Below are 17,725 nucleotides of genomic sequence, written 5' to 3'. Positions count from 1 at the left end.
TCTATTATATTATAACCTAACTATAATCGAATTGAAGCGTAAAACATAAAGAAAACTTATCTATTCCAATTGGGGCCAGGGAAAAAGTTGAAAAATGAACCTAACTAGTACATCTAATTAAATGAATACACTTGGCTAATTAAAATAAAATAAACAAGCATTTTAAATTTCAAATTAATTAAGACTAAGAAAGTAATTTAATAACAAAACTAAGAAACTAAAACAACATGGAGCACATAGACACAGTAGAACATAATTGGATTCAAATGTAAGGAGCACCTCCCTTTGAAGTGCTGGTTAAAATTTACCTTTATGGGATTCACAACATGAATGAAAGGGATAATGGTACCATTATTATAACAATAAATTACTCAAAAACTAACTGAAGTCACATAGATGTGAAAATCATACCAAACCACACAAAAATGGATAAGGATGCACAATCAAAGAATAAAAGTGGTAATTGAAACAAACAAACTACTCTAATTGAAAAATTAGCATTGTGATAGGGACCTAATTGCACCAATATGAAAGTCTTTGGGGTCAGAATAATATTATTAAAAGGTCAAGGTCAAAATAAGACATAAAGAATGTTTAGAGACAGCAATGCAGTTAAAATGGATGTCTAAGTGCAAAAGAATCAAAATTCCTAGGCTGTAGTAAAGTTTCAAGAAATTGAGGGGTCGAATTGCAAATTTATTTTCTGATTTTATAACCCATTTTTCAGCCTTTTAGTAGAATGGCGTAGTTTTGAGACAATACTACGTAGTTTTATTAAGACATGGTTATCCAATTTTTCTTTTCTTTTTCTCTCTTCTTCTACCTGACTTCTGCTAAAACTCAAGCATCAGCAGCCATGGTGGTTTCACGGCCGCAAGCCACCGTTGGTTGACTGCAAGCCGTTACCTCCTCCAGTAATCAGATTTCACCCAAATTACACATTTTTCTTTAGGTTACATATTTATGTATGCGGCTTTCTTAATTGCCTCTACATCGGGCAATTGATTTTTCACGTAGATTCCGTTTCTTGACTTATTGTTTTATCAAAAAATAATGAACGGAAGGTGACCATACGGGTCAAAGTCAACCAGGTCTCCTCCCTATTTTTCTATCAAAACCTACTCAAAGCTCACAAAACTTGCACCCAAATAACCCTCATGCAAGATATAAGACAAAGCAGCCAACAAGTCATCAGAAAAAGGTCACAAAAATCACAGTTTAAGATGGAAATAAAAAATTTTCACGAGTAAAAGCATAGAAATGGAAAAGGGAGGACCTTAATAGTAGTAGCTTCAAATGGCAATGGTAGAGGGCTCCATCTTCAGCTCTGGGTTTCTCTAGTTCTACCTTGGTGAGTGGTGGTGCTTGTTTTTGGTTTCCACGTGTGTGTGTAGTATGTGTCAGTGTGAATGTGTTGGTGTGTGTTGTGTGTGTGAGTTGCAGAGAGAGAGAGAGAGAGAGAGAGAGAGAGTGGAGGAGAGGAGTTGTGTGTGAGATAGTGAAGTGTGTGGTAGTGTGTGAGTGCTGATATGTGTAAGTGTTGGTTGGGAGGGAGAGCTGAGAGAGTGAGGGAGAGGAAAGATGGAGAAGTGAAAATGGATTGAGTTGTGTGTGTATTGTGAAAGTGTTGTGCTAGTGTTGTGCTAGTGTGTTTCTGCAGAGGGATAGAGAGGAGGAAAACTTATGTGTGAAGTGACAGTGTGTGAAATGTGAATTGCGTGACTGACAAAACTAGGGGTGGCAGGAAGGGGCTGCACCCCTAAATTTTGATAAATCAAGTTTTTCTTCTTTGAAAAATTATAAGTTTTTATAAAAAAATTTTGTGAATTTAACTTTTATCCATCTAAAAAATTAAAAATATTTTAAGTTACATACTCAAGACTTAATTAAATTAAAATTGGCCCCCTCAAAAGAAATCTTCAGGTTCTGTCTACAGTGACCGTGAGGGACGGGCGGAGAGCTGGAGTGATTTGTGGTTGGAATATTGTGTTGTGTGCGAGCGTGCGCATTGTGGAGAGATAACCGAGAGTGAGGAGTTGGGAGGGGAGGTGTGTGTTTCCGGAAAGAAAAGAGTTAGATAGGATTGGTCAGAAAAGAACTCCAAGGTAGGTCCAAATGGCCTTTAATCAATGTTTTCAGAACCGGACCGGACCGGCCGGTTCGACCGGTTGGACCGCGAACCGGCCATGTCACCGGTCCGGTCTAATGCTGAAGCCGGAAGTTCATGGAGAACCGTTGAAACCCGGACGAACCGTGCGAACCGTTAAGAACCGTGAACCGGCGGTTTTTTAAATTCTTCAACAAAATATCAAGAATGGTATAGCTAAGATTCGAACCTGGGTCTCCAAGTTTAAATATGACAATCTTACCGCTAGACTGTACTTAAGTTTGTTGAGAATTCTACTTGACTAAAAAATATATTAAAACATCAAGTTCTTCTCTTATTTTTTTTTTCAATTTTTTCTTCTTAACCATTTTTAACCCAAATATCCACAACAAGATTTTCTCAAGTCTTCACCATTATTATCTGGTTATTATCTTTAGCAGATTGTAAACAAGTTGAAAATTTCAACTTTTCTTGTTTTCCAACATTTTAGTAAGTTTAATTTTTTTCTTTTCAAGGTTTTTCTATATTATTATCTTTAGTTGATTTTTTGCATTTTCTTCTTTTTCCCCTCAATTTTCATATGTTTCCCTCATTTTTGTTTTATTTTTATTCGATTAATTAAGGATGAAATTTTTGCAAAAGTAGTGCACATCCGTGTAGGAATTGGGTAGGAATTACAAATAATAACATTGGGTTGGTCAAAAATATGGTAGTTGGCACATAATCGAAGCTATTGATAATTGAATTTAAAATAATTAATGGTATAGGATCATTGAATTTAATATAACATGTTAATTAGTATTGTTTAGTAGCAATTAATTTTTTATGTGTTTAACTGTATATTTGTTTTTCAAAAATTTTTAGTTTTTTTTTAGTTTGAGCAATTAGATTTATATTTTTATAATAAAATTTTAACTTTTTCAGCTTAAGTTGATGAAATTGTGAAGGTGGTGTGGTTGCTTATCATGCCACTGATAAAAGTTTGCTATTCAAATAGTTTGTCTTAACTTGAACTCTTTTATGGATTTTTTTAAGGGTTGTAAAAGAATTTCAATATTTAATTTATTTATTTTTTGTGTTTTTATTTGTGATAATTGGTGCATATTTGGATTGTATCTATTTTTGTTTATAATGAATTTATGAAAACTTGTGGTGAATTATGATATTTTAATTATATTTATCATTCCATGTTTTGTATAACTTTTAGAAAATTTATTATTATCATAACTTAAATTAAGTTATGTTGGTAAAGTTCAAGTGTAGAATGAAACCTGCTTAGTACTTAACACTATAAAAAAAAAAAAAAAAAAAAAAAAAAAAACCAGTGAACCTTTGAACCGGCCGGTTGGACCGGTCGGACCGGTCGAACCGCGAACCGGCCACCTCTCCGGTTCACTGACCGGTCCGAGTTTAAAAACATTGCCTTTAATGCAAGGCCATGAGACAAAAGCAGGAGAAATCCACTTTTGCAAACCTGAGAAAGTGGACCAAGGACAACGGTCCTCCTACGTTTGACTTCTTCGCCTCCCTTGTTTGGGTATGAAGCAAAATTCGGTGTCTACACAAACAAAAACAATTAAAGTCTAAAAGGTACTATCCCAATAATTATAATTTAGTTGATTTTCTATTATAAATAATTATTATGCAGAGCTAGACCTTACCTAAATTTATAAACAGTTTTAGAGTTTGCATTGAGATAGGATCTTGATTTGAACATCTAAATCCAAATCCATAGAAAACATGATGCATCTAAGTTGGAGTTCAGTGCAACACCACCAACTGATTAACATGATTACCTATTACCCAAAGTGGGAGCATAAATTTGCAAAAAGTAAAATCTAGAGTGCAACGTGAGAATTGATATAAATTTTAAGGATACCAGTGCAGTTCTTCCCAACAGAAACACTTACAAGTCTAAAAGTAACCATCCCAATAAAACTGATACACCTTTCGTCCCAATTATTTAGTCATATTTCGGGAATCTAACTTTTTAAAAATAGTGGTTCGATTGTAATATTTGTACTCATTTTTTCAATTTTACCCCTACAAATTCAAATTTTAAATTTGAATGGTAATATGGAGATAATTAGAAAAAAAAATTATATTGAAAAGGACAATTAAAAGGTGTTTTAACTTTTCGAACATGATAAATGTTTTGGAATATTTCAAAATGAAAAGTATAACACTTTTAATGGGAAGAAAAGAATAATAAATAAAAATTGGAGTTTCTCCAAATCCTACCTAACAAAATGTGAAAGGAATATATACAAATAAACGTATGCTAACCCATCAAGCCACGTTACATATAATTAGCAATAGAAAACAAGAAGAAGACTTGCGGCCGACTAAAGCACGTGCAGGAAACATCTCTAAGAACAACGCCGTAGCGGAGGTGGGTATAAAACATCATGTTCCACGTGCATATTACCAATTTTTCACGTTCCGCCGATTTTCTTGTCTGCGTCGCTTCGCCTTTTGGCCAGCATGCGTTTCGTGTTGGACGTACTTTTCAAAACGTTTGTTTTTTCAGCCACGTGCTTCAACTTCTACCCCTTTCCATACTCTGTCCCGTGCGGATGGATTGAGAACTCATTCTTTTCTATATTGCTATATACGTACATATATATATATATATATATTTATATGTATGAAGTTTTATCAACTTCTTGCGCCTTCCAAATATTCAACTACGTATTGACTCAATCTTTGCTAACTTTCTCTTGGATCATTGATCATTTTACATTTTTGGTTATATCAATGAGGGGAAACTACAATTTGGAACTCCGGCTTCTACCGGCAGCTGCCGGTGGTTTTGGCTTGCCGGATTGGTGTGGGAAAGAGGAGGAGGAGGAGCAGCAGATGACTATCTTTTACAACGGGCAGGTTGCTGTTTGTGATGTTACAGAGCTTCAGGTATGTTTTCTTCTGAATTGTTTTTATGTGTAAGCAGCTGGAATCTTTTCTATAATGTGTTGTGAATATAGTTTTCAAAAGAAGTTTTGGTAATGAGATCAGATGGTAAGTAATCGGAATCAGGGATTGTTCTGTCCAGTACTAGCTTGAAAGCCAAATTAGATGGATCCAATCACGTAGGATATTTAAGAGATTATTACCTTTTGTACCTCCTAAATTCGGTGATTAAATAGTAAATTTGAACATACCATGAAGAAAGCAAGTAACTAATTCTTGGTCATTGAAACTTTACTTCAAACTTTCATTATGCTACCCAATTTGTAGTTTCTTTTTTCTTTGTTTTCCAGCTTCATGGGATTGGCCAAATTTTAAACATCGTGAATATATTGCTCTACGTTATATTTCTTAAGAAGTTTGACGAAATCTATTGTTATCCATCTGAAAAAAATACCCCAAAAAAAAATTAAGCATGTTGCCCAGAAAAGATTTAGTGATAGACCAAAAGTTAAGCTGCCTTTGTCTTTTTATTCATAAACACAAGCTAGGTTGTACAATGGTATCATGCGACTGGAAGATAATAAATTCCGAGAGATTTATAAATATTCCGTTCATATCTTAATTTGGATTTACTATAGAAAACGATGATGATTGTCATCAAGAGAAAAATTCAAAAAAAAAAAATACAGTTATTAATCTGGCTATAGCTAGGTATAAATAAAAGAGGTTGTCAAGTACCTTTAATTTTTAATAAATTTAGAGCAGGATTTACAATTCTAGTCTGATTCTTAACATATTAATTTCTTCTTATCATGCAGGCCAGAGCCATCATATCGTTTGCAAGTCGAGAAATGGAGGAGAAGTCAAGAACCCCATCTTCTTCTTCTGAACCATCTTCCCCTGTCCTGCAATCACCAATATATGGTCCCGCAGCAGGTCTCTCCATGAAGAGATCTTTGCAGAGGTTCTTGCAGAAGAGAAAAAACAGAATCCAAGCTGCATTTCCTTATCATCATCTCTAGATAAATTCGACATCAATACTGAGAAAGGCATGGAAAATATACATTAGGAAGGACAAAACTGATTATTGAATTTAGTTTTATTTGACGAATTGCCATTGAATCTATAAATTAGTCTGAATATACATATGCCCAATTTATTGTCCAACATTTGAATCGATGTCCTTCCATCGGTTCCCCCTAAGCTGCATTGATTTATGTCTTTTTAGACATTTATTACTTTGTTCGTTTGTATCAAATTTTTATTCTTTTCCTTCAGCATTGTATAGATTTTGAGCATTTGAATGTTACGTTTTCTTTTCTTTTCTTTTCTTTTTAATGAAACGATTAGTATTGGAATATTCTGTGAAACTTTGAATGGCACAAGAGTGATGTTATGGTATCATAGCTTTCAAGTAAATGATCAGAAGTGGAATTAACGGTCTTTGATTCATATTTTCCCTCCCCCTTCCCCGCATAAAATCTCACCCCTCTGCTTATTCAAATAAAAGGTATTTGATAAAAACAGATCAGGGCCTTTGAAGTAGAACAATGCAAACGTTCAAGAATATATTAGGGACATTATTGAGCAAAGGAAATTCTCAGCAATCTCAAATTTTGGTGTAGATAAAAGATCTTTATATTTTCTAGGTCAACCATATATACTTCTTTAGGCCAATGATGCAGCAGTTCTTTATCAAACCAAAAGTTAGGTCTTTGCGAGTTTAATAGCTTGCTTAAGTTGACATTACACAGCATAGTTCTTACATTTTTCTTTCTTTCTTCTTCTTTGTCTCCTCTCTCTCTCTCTCTCTCTCTCTCTCTCTCTCTCTCTCTCTCTCTCTCTCTAAATCCTCTATGATATATTTGTTTTTATAAAATAAATTGGTTAATCGCCAAATTATACCATCGAAAAATACATGATTCTCACGTAGCCCCACTCATCGTCCAATTTTAACAATTTGCATGCTGAATATTCAATTTTTCCCTATATAATACTAGTAATTCACAAAACCTTGAAATGTATGAATTTCATCATTTTAGATGCACATATGGCACGAAAGTGACGTGCATTCCCTTAATGAGAGCAATAATTATTTGAGTATCGTCTGATACTATTTGTATAAGTTATAACAATAAATAGAGAAATATACTATCAATGGAAATAAGTTAACATTATGACTTGTGATCAAAGTTGCCTGAAGTGTGCATCTTGTTTCGACTAAGGCTCCGTTTGTTTCAATGTAAAACATTTTCTTGATGAAAATTTTTTCACTTGAAATTATTTTCTTGGAAAAGATTTGCATTTTCATAATTTGCTGCTGTTTGGTTGCAATTTTGCAACTTTGTTCCTACCCTCAAAATGGTTATGACTAATTACCACCACCATTGTTCTTTGCCGACTACTACATAGCCACCTCAAGCCGACAAACCCTTAACCATGGAAATCCATCTTCTTACCACTTGAGATGGAGTAGCAGATCCATAGTCGACTTAAGAGAATTCCTTGATTGGGAGGTGAGGAAAATGTAATCTTCCATAAACTCCAAATCCAATTTTTACATAAAGATCAAGGCAATTTGACACAAAAATATTGGAGTTCCAAAAGAAAAGGAGAAACAAAAACGCATTCAAATGAAGAAGGAAAAAGATCTTTAAAGTTGTCTGGAAAGAAAAATTGTATTCAAAACTACACCGGAAAAGTTGCCGAAAACGGAATCATAGGTAAGTTCACCAGCAAATTTCCTGGCGAGTTTTTGAGTCTCTCATCTTCTTTGGAGGTAACGTTCTTTTGTTGAGAGTCTCAATTTCGTCAAAGACACAATTGTCCGGTAAACAACTTTAGTAGCTCATTTAGGAAAGTTATTTTACACTGACCTCGGGAAAATATTTTGCTATGGAAAGTATTTTCACTGGTTCAAAAGCAACCAAACACCGGAAATTGTTGAAAGTGATTTCCAGAAAATATTTTCAGTCCAAACAAACACACCATTCAGAAATATCCGGTTAATTGAAGGTGAATCAATTTGGGTACTTTTGTTCTTATAAAAGTGAAAAATATCCTCAATTTGGGTACTAATTTTCCTTCGTTACTTTTGTTCTTATAATGTGGTTGCGCTTAACTTCCTTGATAAACTGAAATTTTTGCCATCATAAATTTACCATAGTCAAAACCTGCAAGTCGAGAAAATAATCGATACTAATGTTGTTAGCTAATCACAAAAACATATTCAACATAGCTTGCATTCGCATGCGATAGGAGCCTATAGTTAGAGCTAATTACAAGCATCAACTTACTAAGACCTCATAATAGCATTTGTTGAACATTTATACAAGTAAAATCATAGACCAAAATCCTAACCCCAAAACATGCTGTTTGAGGACATAAAAGGAACAGCCATTTCATATCCATTAGCTCCCAACAAACAGAAATTTTCCTTAAAAAATTTATAAAACCATACTCCAGTTTCACTTTCATTCAAAAACAATTTAAAAAAAAAAACCATTCTAAACACTTGAGCACACACCTCTTTGAAAACCCTAGGTTGGATTATCATCATCAATTTCTTACCAAAGGGGGTGTCCTCAACTTTTGTTAAATCAAGTAAATAGCGATATTGATGCAACCAAACCTTTTATTTGCTAAGATAGTAATGCAACAATCACTTGAAAGAGATAAATACTGGAACCACTAACTTGAAGGTGTGAAAAAAGACATTCTATTCACCCTCAATATAAAGAGGATCCGCATCCTATTGTTGCTATACAAATGGTTCATGGTATGGTTTTATATCTGTTAAATGTCAAAAGGAATTAAATTTCTCCACTCCTATTTGAAATTTCACCCTTGTGGATCAAAGGAATACAGATTACAGATTCCATCATCCCTTCACATACAGATAGATTTAATGGTGCGAAAACCACAGCTACCTAGGTCAACATAACAAGGATCTAATTGCAGCCAAAAAAAAAACTAACACTATAACAGAGCAAGTCTGCAGAATCAAAATATATCTTTTCTTACACTACAAACAAGGAAAAAAACAATTTATTCCTCAGCAGTAACGGAGAGGAAACAGATGCTGGAATCCAATCCCGTACAGGTGCACTATGCCATTTAGATGAAGTTTGACATGTGGGTGACAAAAGTTTACAATCAGGCACACGTACAGACTTTATGAGCAAAAGACAGTAGTGAAAATATATTCTTTTTTGAAAGCATTGATTATTACCAATGCTGCTGGACGTATCATAACACCGTTCGGATTCATCTAGCTTAAAAAGAGTGCTTTGCTATTCAGACTGACCAAACTATAATCGGGGTTCAAGATGGAGGGGATCCCAAGGAGTAACAATATGATCACGAGTAATCTCCTTAATAGTGCGGCAACCACTCAAGGCCATGGTCAGCTCTAGCTCATCATGAAGCATCTGAAGTACTTTCCTAACTCCTGACTCACCATCAGCTGCCAATGAGAAGACAATGGGCCTTCCAATCTATATTTATTGGAAATATCAAAATGGTCAATTTGAAAGGTGTAAAGCTAGTGGAGCTGTCAAAGAAGCAATAGCTAGCAAGTTGACCTTTATAAACATTCGTCATAACCCAGATTAAAGAGACACCAAAATTGGCTACTAATATGCTCCATAGGCTTTTTCCAGTTTTCCAGGAGTAACCAAATGATATCACATTTACCAACGTATATAACTAAGTTCTTCTGTCCATTTATTTTCCATTCTTTTTTGTTCATTCTTCAAATTGGTAATTTACTTACAAAGACACCAGCAGCTCCAAGAGCCAATGCTTTGAATACATCTGTCCCACGCCGAATTCCACCGTCCAAAAAAACAGGAACTCTGCCTTGAGCAGCTTTGACAACCTGCAGTATTCAAATTGAAATGTGACAAGAAATAAGAAGTGTTAAGCTATAGTTTTTGATAAAGGTAGCAGATTTCAACAAGGGACTTCCTTAGGTGCTTCAACAAAAGGCCTGGTCAAATAGTGAGGCAAAGAGAAACTTCCAGAAGTGGCTATAAATATCTGGTAGATCCTTAAAGAAATTATAGCAGTAGACAAAACTATGGTACGTGAGCAGAATTTTTAAAATTGTGGTTTCTATGGAGAGGTGGGGAAGGAAAAGTTGTTAATTCAGTTTCAAAGTTTAACTACACAAAACGATCCAACATAAGAAAATTCAAGACTATGCAGTGTCAAAAGAAAATACATAATCTAAAGGCTGACTGGTTTTCTGGATTAATGATTGTGGAGAAAATCTAAAACTAGTTTCTCACTGAACCACCAAAAAGCTAGTCACGTATCAATATCATTTCACATCAATCTTCTGTTGGTATTACGGAGACCTTAAACAGAACAGCAATTCACATCAAAGCTATCTGATTAACCTCTTCCAAGGCCATAACAGTTGCAGGGACATAATCAAGCTGTCGGGCCCCATGATTTGACACAATGATTCCTGCAGCTCCAGCTTGTACAGCTAGTCTGGCTATGGAAAGAATGATCCAACATTAGATAAATAGGCACCTTTATTTATTTATTTATTTTTTAAGAACGAACCCATTGAGCTTTTGTGTGTACTCACCATCCTCAGCAGTCAATACACCCTTGAGAATAATCGGTAACTGAGTGATCGTCTGCAGCCACTTCAAATCCTACTCAAAATCAGCAGAAAAGGGTTTCAAAATGATCTCCACCTATTGTATTGCAAGCTTAAGATAGAAAATACAATACCACCTTCCAGCTAAGAGATTGATCTACTTGGCCAGCAACATATGAAGCAAGTCCAGAATCATTAGTCTGCAGATCACAAACTATCAGAAAAAAGCACCAATAGAAGATGAATATGCAACAGAGTACCATCTAAATTTGGTGTACCCCATCTATCCTTCCGAGGTCCAGTCCATCAAAATTCTTCAAAGTCAAATGGGGTGGCAGCGCAAATCTATTGAGTTTCACATAGTTATTCTTGCATAGAGAAGAATAAGTGCAACTAGACTGAACCCAAAGAAAAAAAGAATGCAACAACCCCAAAAATGTTGAACACAAGAAAAGAAAACATTTTCCCCTCCATTCACCTATTCTTGATATCAGCTTCCCTACGTCCAAGCCTAGGAGTATCCACAGTAAGGACAATAGCTTTAAAACCAGCCCTTTCAGCTCTTTGTACAAGTTGTGCAACGACATTTCGGTCCTTCATGACCTAAACAACAAAGGTCTAATTGATCAGAGGAGAAGTACAGAATGAACCCCCCCCCCCCCCCCAACAAAAAAAAAAAAGAATAAAGTATAAGTCAATGCCTTGGCATCTCATTATTCTACTTTTGAAAACATCAAGAAGTATAAAGGAAGGAAAAAGAAATTCATAGCATCTATAGAATGAAGAACATTAACTGAGTTAACAAACTTATGTAACTACTCAGAAACTCCAGCAAAGAACAAGAGTATGTGTGCAAAAGTTATCATCTCTAATACCCAAAAACTTTCTGTTTATTTGAAATAATCATATAATATCAATTATAAAAAGTAAAGACTGTTTCCTTTTGCATGGTTAAGTGTCATGAAATGAAATTGCAACTTAAGTGGGACAAAAGTTCAAGGTTTATCAAATCAGGCTCAACACAACTTGGTCCGAACTTCTACAGCAGATTTCTGAAAATGGACATGGCTGGTCACTTCTTATTATCGTAAGTCTTTTACTTTTAGAACAGTCAAATTCCTAACTCTGTTTCTGCATATAATATACAGTTACAAAGAAGACAATAAATCAGTAGTCCTAATATTTACTATTTTCTTTCTACCACAATTATTTCCTTCCATGATAACAGGATTCAACTGCTGAAACCAATCTGAACTCATCATAGTCCAAGTATATGTACAAGGAAAAGTAATCCGATTTGAGTTTTTGATGAATAGGTTATGGAATGGAAAATAGGACACCTCTATCTCAAAGAACTGTCAATATAATAAATGGAGAAAAATCAACATGAACCTGAAAATACAAGTAATAATAAGATCACTCACATAGAGCTGAAAAAAGCGGATGCCTGATCCAGTTGAAGCAACCTCTTCAACACTGGAAGTAGCCCAAGACGACAAAGTCTAGAAGATATCCACACAACAGCATGACCAGATAAGAACAGCCTCACAACAGATAAATGATGGCAAAATAGGCTTCACATGAAACTCAGAATACTTAAAGAGGAATACATGAGATGGTCTAAACTACTGAAGAAACTAACAGAATGCAGACCATAATTGTGCCAGCTGCTGATGTTGCTCGTGCTGTTGCATACTCTCCTGCATGCATGTAACAGCTGGTTTGAGAAGCATACAATCAAATTGTCCAATTAGGAAAGAAAATAACTGCAAAGAGAATATCAAGTAGATAACCTCCTAATCAACTGAAAAAAAGTGAAGACTCAGACAACTAGTCCATTAAATACATCTTTTCTCGTTAATTATTCTCCGGTCAAATGCATGTAAAAAAAAAAAAATGCTTCCTGTAACCAAAGTTCATAACCAACAATATGTTTCTAAGCCATTTCAAAGATCTCAATAAATAGCTCCTAGAAACAAAAGATTCAGTTACTTAAATGAGAGGTCAATAAATACTCCTAATTGAAGTCAGCCAGCAGATTTAGTAATCATGTTACTAAATATCATAATCAGCAATTTCCGAGACACAAGTGCAAGATTGTAATGAGAAACATTAATGTTGTTATTGGTGGAATTTAGTTGCTGAAAAGGGGAAGCCAGAAAATTTTCTCATTTAGGACATAAAATTTGGACCATTTGATAGATTGAAGATGGTCAGTGAACAAAAGTTTCACCACGAATGATCCATCTCACTTGTTTTTGTTTCCATGCTAATTGATGTAAGTAATCTTCCATTCAGGAATAGGCATTTCAGGGCAGCTACAATTAAATGTGAAAAAAAAACTTTGTGATTTGTTCCAATAGTACGCTTTCATGGTGAAAAGATTGGGATTCATTATGGAAGTAGACTCTGATTTTGGAATTAAAAAAAATGACTATAAAATGTAGTGATTTTTATAAAATCACAAATTCTTAATGAAACAAGCTGGAGAATCACATATGTCATCATACAACTTGTGAAGTTATTCGTGCAGATACTTAATACATTTGGGTCCATCAGCAAAGTGGAAATGGGATAGTTTCTATAAATAGTGAAGAATACCTTCTGGGTGAGCCATTTTCTGCATAGCTGTTGGAGCAACCATGACGGGAATAGAAATCTTAAAGCTCAACACTGTAGTGGCCGTGTCAATGTTGCTTACATCAACAAGAATTCGAGGCTGGAATCTATTTGATATGGAGAATCAAGCTTAGAACCACAATGCAAAAGAAAAGAACAATAACTTCCTTTGAAGTTCTTATGTTGCAATGAATGCTTCCAAGTTTTATGGCTATGAATTTTAAGACGTACTGAAACCATTCCGGGGTTGGAGTAACATAATGTACAAATTACTCACAAGATCCTCGAGAAAGCATTTCTATTCTCTTGGAGAGTCCATTCGTTCTCAGCTCCAGATGCATAGTATTCATAAACCATCTTAGGCAATTTTTCCTTTGCAAGGGGTTCGTACTCCATAACATTGGTAATCTTCTCCATTTTCCTGACAATGCCTAAAGTCTTGAACAAGAAGTTTCCATTATTAATGCCAAAAATAATCAATTTTCATGTGATATTAACGTAGTACCGAAACAGAATTATCTCAATCCTATAACTGCTATACAAAGCAGTTGTACAATTCAGCTGAGAAAGATTCTTCAAGATGCAAACTAATTAGCTTATACTATGCCTTAGTCGTCATATCATGTATTCATGTTAGCCAAAAGCAAAAACCATCAATGTCAAACCATTTATCAGTTTAAGATACTAAATGAAGAGCCTGCCTGAGCAGGTAAGCAAAATCGTAGTAACATTTACTCGAACAGCTGGTGAGCAGCCATCAATGTCAAACCATTTTTCAGTTTAAGATACTAAATGAAGAGCCTGCCTGAGCAGGTAAGCAAAATCGTAGTAACATTTACTGGAACAGCTGGTGAGCAGCAAGCAAATCATAGTTACATTTCCCAACGCCCAAATCTTTTGTAACATGGGCATGATATGTAATCCCACCAAACATATGCGGATATGATTAAACATGTCAACATACTAGGATAAATGGAAAAAACCATGGTAGGTGATGCTACTGTACGTAGATAATCAGATTTTCAACTTCATAAGCGAACAAGAATACCTTGTTGACTAGACCACAAAGCACAGAGTCGGATGAGATCTACAGAATTATACCGGCTCGCAAGGATTTAGTGGAAAGAGTGTGTGCAAAGGAGACAAGATCAAATCAGGTAAGAAACGAGTTTTATTATGCTCTAATTTTTCAGTTGTCGGCTATGCAGCACTTGTGACTACTTGGGCAAAGTTACGTGGAGAATCATCATTTAAAGAAAAAATAATAATAATGATTTACATTACATATTTTCTCTCTCCATTATCCTTACTTGGGCTAATTCCTTAGATTATAGCTGAAACAAAAAAAAATGGTGAAATGTTGGTTCTGACAAGTGCACGTTCTGATACTATAAGTTAGCACGATAGGAGCCCCACAAAAATTTTTTTTTTTTGTAAAAAAAAAAAAGACTAAGCCTTCCGTGCTTAGTCAGCATGATAGCCAATAGTTGACCAATAATGGTTGCTGTGCTTATCAGGCATGGCAGTAGACAAAATTTTTTTTTTCGATTTAATCCATTAAACCTTATCGATTAAACCAACAAATAGGGTTTAAGATGTAAGGGTTTAGGGTTTTAAACCAACAAATAGGGTTTTAGGGTTTAAAGTTTACTGCTTAGAATTTAGGGTTTAGCGTTTAGCGTTTACCATTTAGTGTTTAGGGCTCAAGTAATTAAAATTATTAACATAATTAATTATATTATTTGAGACTAGAAAGGTATAAATTGTTGTACTTGAGATGGAAAAAATAAAACTGAAAAAAGATAGAAAAGAAATAAAATACGATGTTGTAAAATGATGAAATCTAAAAATAAGGAAACTACCATTCAGATGATAAAATTAAGAAACATGTCCAACAAATGATAAAGTCAATGCTTAGGGCGTCTGTTGCCCTCTCTCCTGATCATGCGGCGTTGTGGGCGGATAGCAAAATCTTTTTGGTTGTCATCTTTGTCGTTCACGAAGGACGCCATAACGCAATTTGGGACCATTAGTTCCTAGCTAGGGTTCGCTACATGTCGTGTGATGCTGTGTCTGGGTCGAGTCATCCAGATATGCATCATCTTGACTGTCATCACTATCGGAACATCAGCATTTGGCGTTGGTTCAGAATCAAGTTTGACATCAACTAATTCAACATCACTATATGGAAGGGGCTCTAATAGCGAGTAAGTAGGAATGTCCGCAACATGAGCCTCGATAGTTGACTTATGCATAGTCGGCCGACTATTGGTACTAGGACGGTCAATATCCATCCAGTGGATAGGGAGACCCTCAACCGTCTCTAATTGGGGAGTCCTTCATAGTCCGGCTGTATCAAACAAAGGAGTATGATCTAACCCAATATTGCATCGCTCATCATTCTCACTTCTAATTTCTAGGGTCTGACTATCATTATGACCAGAATCAAATATATCCTCCACCTCCATATAGATCTTAGTGGCTTCTCGACTACAGATTTTAGATAGTACATACCAGCAATTCTGTTATCATCCACCAAAGGCATCGCACCAAACACACCATATTGGAGGCAATTTTGAAATATCAAACTAATCTTTTATCTGTGACACCCCCACCTCCCCCTAAGGCGAACCAGAAGGTTCGGCGGACCGCCTGCCCAACTCTCGCCAGGACTACCAAGCCGAACACGCGAAGTCCAAACTACTCCGAAGGATAGTACCGTGATCGAACGCTTCAGCGAAACGAAGAACGAAAAATGAAAACAAAAATTAAAATGAAAAGCTGTGGCCACGTCACAACCCGGCCAAGACCTGGCCGGATTCCGTGAACAGTTTTCCCGCCAAATTTTGTTTTTCTCTCCTCGTTCAAACTTCACACTCGTCCGAAATTCCCAACGGATACCAGAAGTGTTCACCAAAGCCAAATAAAAGTACCATCTCAAACAAGTACACTTAATTTACATGGTTAAACACTTTGAGATATATACAATGAAAGGCTCAAAAGTTTAACTAGCAATACAAGTCGGAATATTCACAAGTGATCAAAGTACAATTAGGGTTTTCTTGTATAGAAGAGCATAATCAAAAGGGATGTTTATCACTGGCTCTACTCTTTTCCTCAAAATCATGGTTTCCAACACGTTGAACCCTGTAAGGAATACAAAGGTAACGGGAAGGGGGTGAGTTTACGCTCAATGAGGTATCAAGAATACAAGCAATCAAGAATCATGGAGATTTGCTTTTAATCAATCAAATATACACACCCAATAAGGAAATGAATAAACATCTAAATTAGAAAGGATACAGGTGACTCTCAAGAGCCAAATTCCCGTTGCAGTACTTGATCCAAATTCGTTGACCCTCCGTCAACATTTAATGAAACAAATATGTCTGTAGACCCCTCTTACGCCAAATCCCGTTCACCAAACATACCCCTTGTCGGGCCTGAACGCCAAACATGAACAAGAATGGTAACACTCGAGTATACCGGAAATCCAGAGTCTCCAATACCTAATGATTCTCCAGGAACAGTCGCCATGGTTTGTCAATTTTCCTCGACCAAGCCCTTGCTGGCTCAATTCCATTGACTCCCCATGGGGTTAAGCTCAGGTTTAACAGGAAGGTCGTTGGATACACATCCAAACGACATTAGGTCAGGCACAGTAACAAGTTCAGTGTATAACAGGCACGAGTCACAGGTTCAAGCATATACAGTGATTCGACAAGTAAGCAAGAGAGACGAGAGTGATGAAGTACCCCTTCGTCTCGGCTAGAATTAAGCAGGTGTTACAATCATTCAAGTTACACATTGCAGGTACAAGTAAAACAGTTAAGCAACAAGTCATGTGAGCGGTACACTCACCAGTTCAAACAAGGATAACTTCAAAAGTTTCTTTCCAAATGATGAAGGGCTTTTGGGTGGTTTGAGCCTAGGTCTTCATGTTACCTTTTCGTTTTCAAAAAAAACATGTTTTGCACCCTTGCATTAGTAATTATTTGGCGAGGCATACGACTGGTAGTCGAGCCTCAAATGTGCATTCTGTATACTCGATTTTTGAAAGTGGAACCTTCAATTGTTTTTCTTGGATTATTTTAGGGTTTCTTGGTGATTAAAGCTCTCTTTTGGGAGGTATCTGTACTGACCCCGGTGAGTGTTCCACTACCTGCTACCCGTTATGTGAAATATCTGAATATCTGAAATACTTGATTTATGACTGTTGGAGCCAAATACTGTTTTGATAAAAGGGAGGCGAGGGTGTACTTTATCACACTCGTTCTCTTGTCTGTTCATATGCCAATTTTGAGTGCGTATATGAATCTGCTATCTGGATCTGTATCTGTTCTGACGTCGTTTGGAAGCTTGTATCCAACGACCTTTTTGTGACCTCTGAGCTCAACACCTGTAGCCAGTTACTCGAGTCGGGCCGGCAAGGGCCTGGTCGATTAGATAACGAACCACGGTAGTCTGTTTTGGGA

At 35.9% G+C, this 17,725-nt stretch overlaps 2 protein-coding genes across 3 annotated transcripts; one reads left to right on the top strand and one right to left on the bottom strand.

Annotated features, from left to right (window-relative positions):
* The first annotated feature begins 4,789 nt into the window (after positions 1–4,789).
* LOC113783759 (protein TIFY 5A-like) lies at positions 4,790–6,258 on the top strand. The gene is made up of 2 exons (XM_027329974.1): positions 4,790–5,020; positions 5,836–6,258. The coding sequence occupies exons 1-2, from the start codon at positions 4,865–4,867 to the stop codon at positions 6,037–6,039; spliced, it is 360 nt and encodes a 119-aa protein (XP_027185775.1). The 5' UTR covers positions 4,790–4,864; the 3' UTR covers positions 6,040–6,258.
* Positions 6,259–9,012: 2,754 nt separating this feature from the next.
* LOC113783396 (peroxisomal (S)-2-hydroxy-acid oxidase-like) lies at positions 9,013–14,540 on the bottom strand. Of its 2 annotated transcripts, none has more exons than XM_027329520.1 (12): positions 14,299–14,540; positions 13,528–13,688; positions 13,233–13,357; positions 12,285–12,331; positions 12,056–12,133; positions 11,110–11,234; positions 10,910–10,976; positions 10,769–10,831; positions 10,617–10,686; positions 10,420–10,520; positions 9,792–9,896; positions 9,013–9,513 (listed from the first exon to the last, which is right to left on the bottom strand). In XM_027329520.1, exons 2-12 carry the CDS (start codon positions 13,665–13,667, stop codon positions 9,328–9,330), a joined length of 1,107 nt encoding a protein of 368 aa, XP_027185321.1. In that variant the 5' UTR covers positions 13,668–13,688; positions 14,299–14,540; the 3' UTR covers positions 9,013–9,327. The 2 variants fall into 2 exon arrangements, with proteins under 2 accessions (XP_027185321.1, XP_027185323.1); XM_027329522.1 differs by having other exon boundaries at positions 13,528–13,671.
* Between the last annotated feature and the right edge of the window lie 3,185 nt (positions 14,541–17,725).

The sequence above is a fragment of the Coffea eugenioides genome, chromosome 9 (genome assembly GCF_003713205.1).
Source record: "Coffea eugenioides isolate CCC68of chromosome 9, Ceug_1.0, whole genome shotgun sequence".
Classification (NCBI taxonomy): Eukaryota; Viridiplantae; Streptophyta; class Magnoliopsida; order Gentianales; family Rubiaceae; genus Coffea; species Coffea eugenioides.
The sequence above is the reverse complement of the archived record's forward strand: the minus strand, read 5'-3'. Positions and strand labels throughout refer to the sequence as shown.

Bases quoted from the DNA above. Each gene is read 5' to 3' on its own strand.
- LOC113783759 (XM_027329974.1), top strand. From the start codon at position 4,865: ATGAGGGGAAACTACAATTTGGAACTCCGGCTTCTACCGGCAGCTGCC. The intron at 5,021-5,835 runs GTATGTTTTCTT...CTTATCATGCAG, and splicing joins GTGATGTTACAGAGCTTCAG to GCCAGAGCCATCATATCGTT.
- LOC113783396 (XM_027329520.1), bottom strand. From the start codon at position 13,667: ATGGAGAAGATTACCAATGTTATGGAGTACGAACCCCTTGCAAAGGAA. The intron at 12,332-13,232 runs GTATTCTTCACT...ACATGCATGCAG, and splicing joins GAAAATGGCTCACCCAGAAG to GAGAGTATGCAACAGCACGA. The intron at 10,521-10,616 runs GTGAGTACACAC...TTCTTTCCATAG, and splicing joins TGTATTGACTGCTGAGGATG to CCAGACTAGCTGTACAAGCT.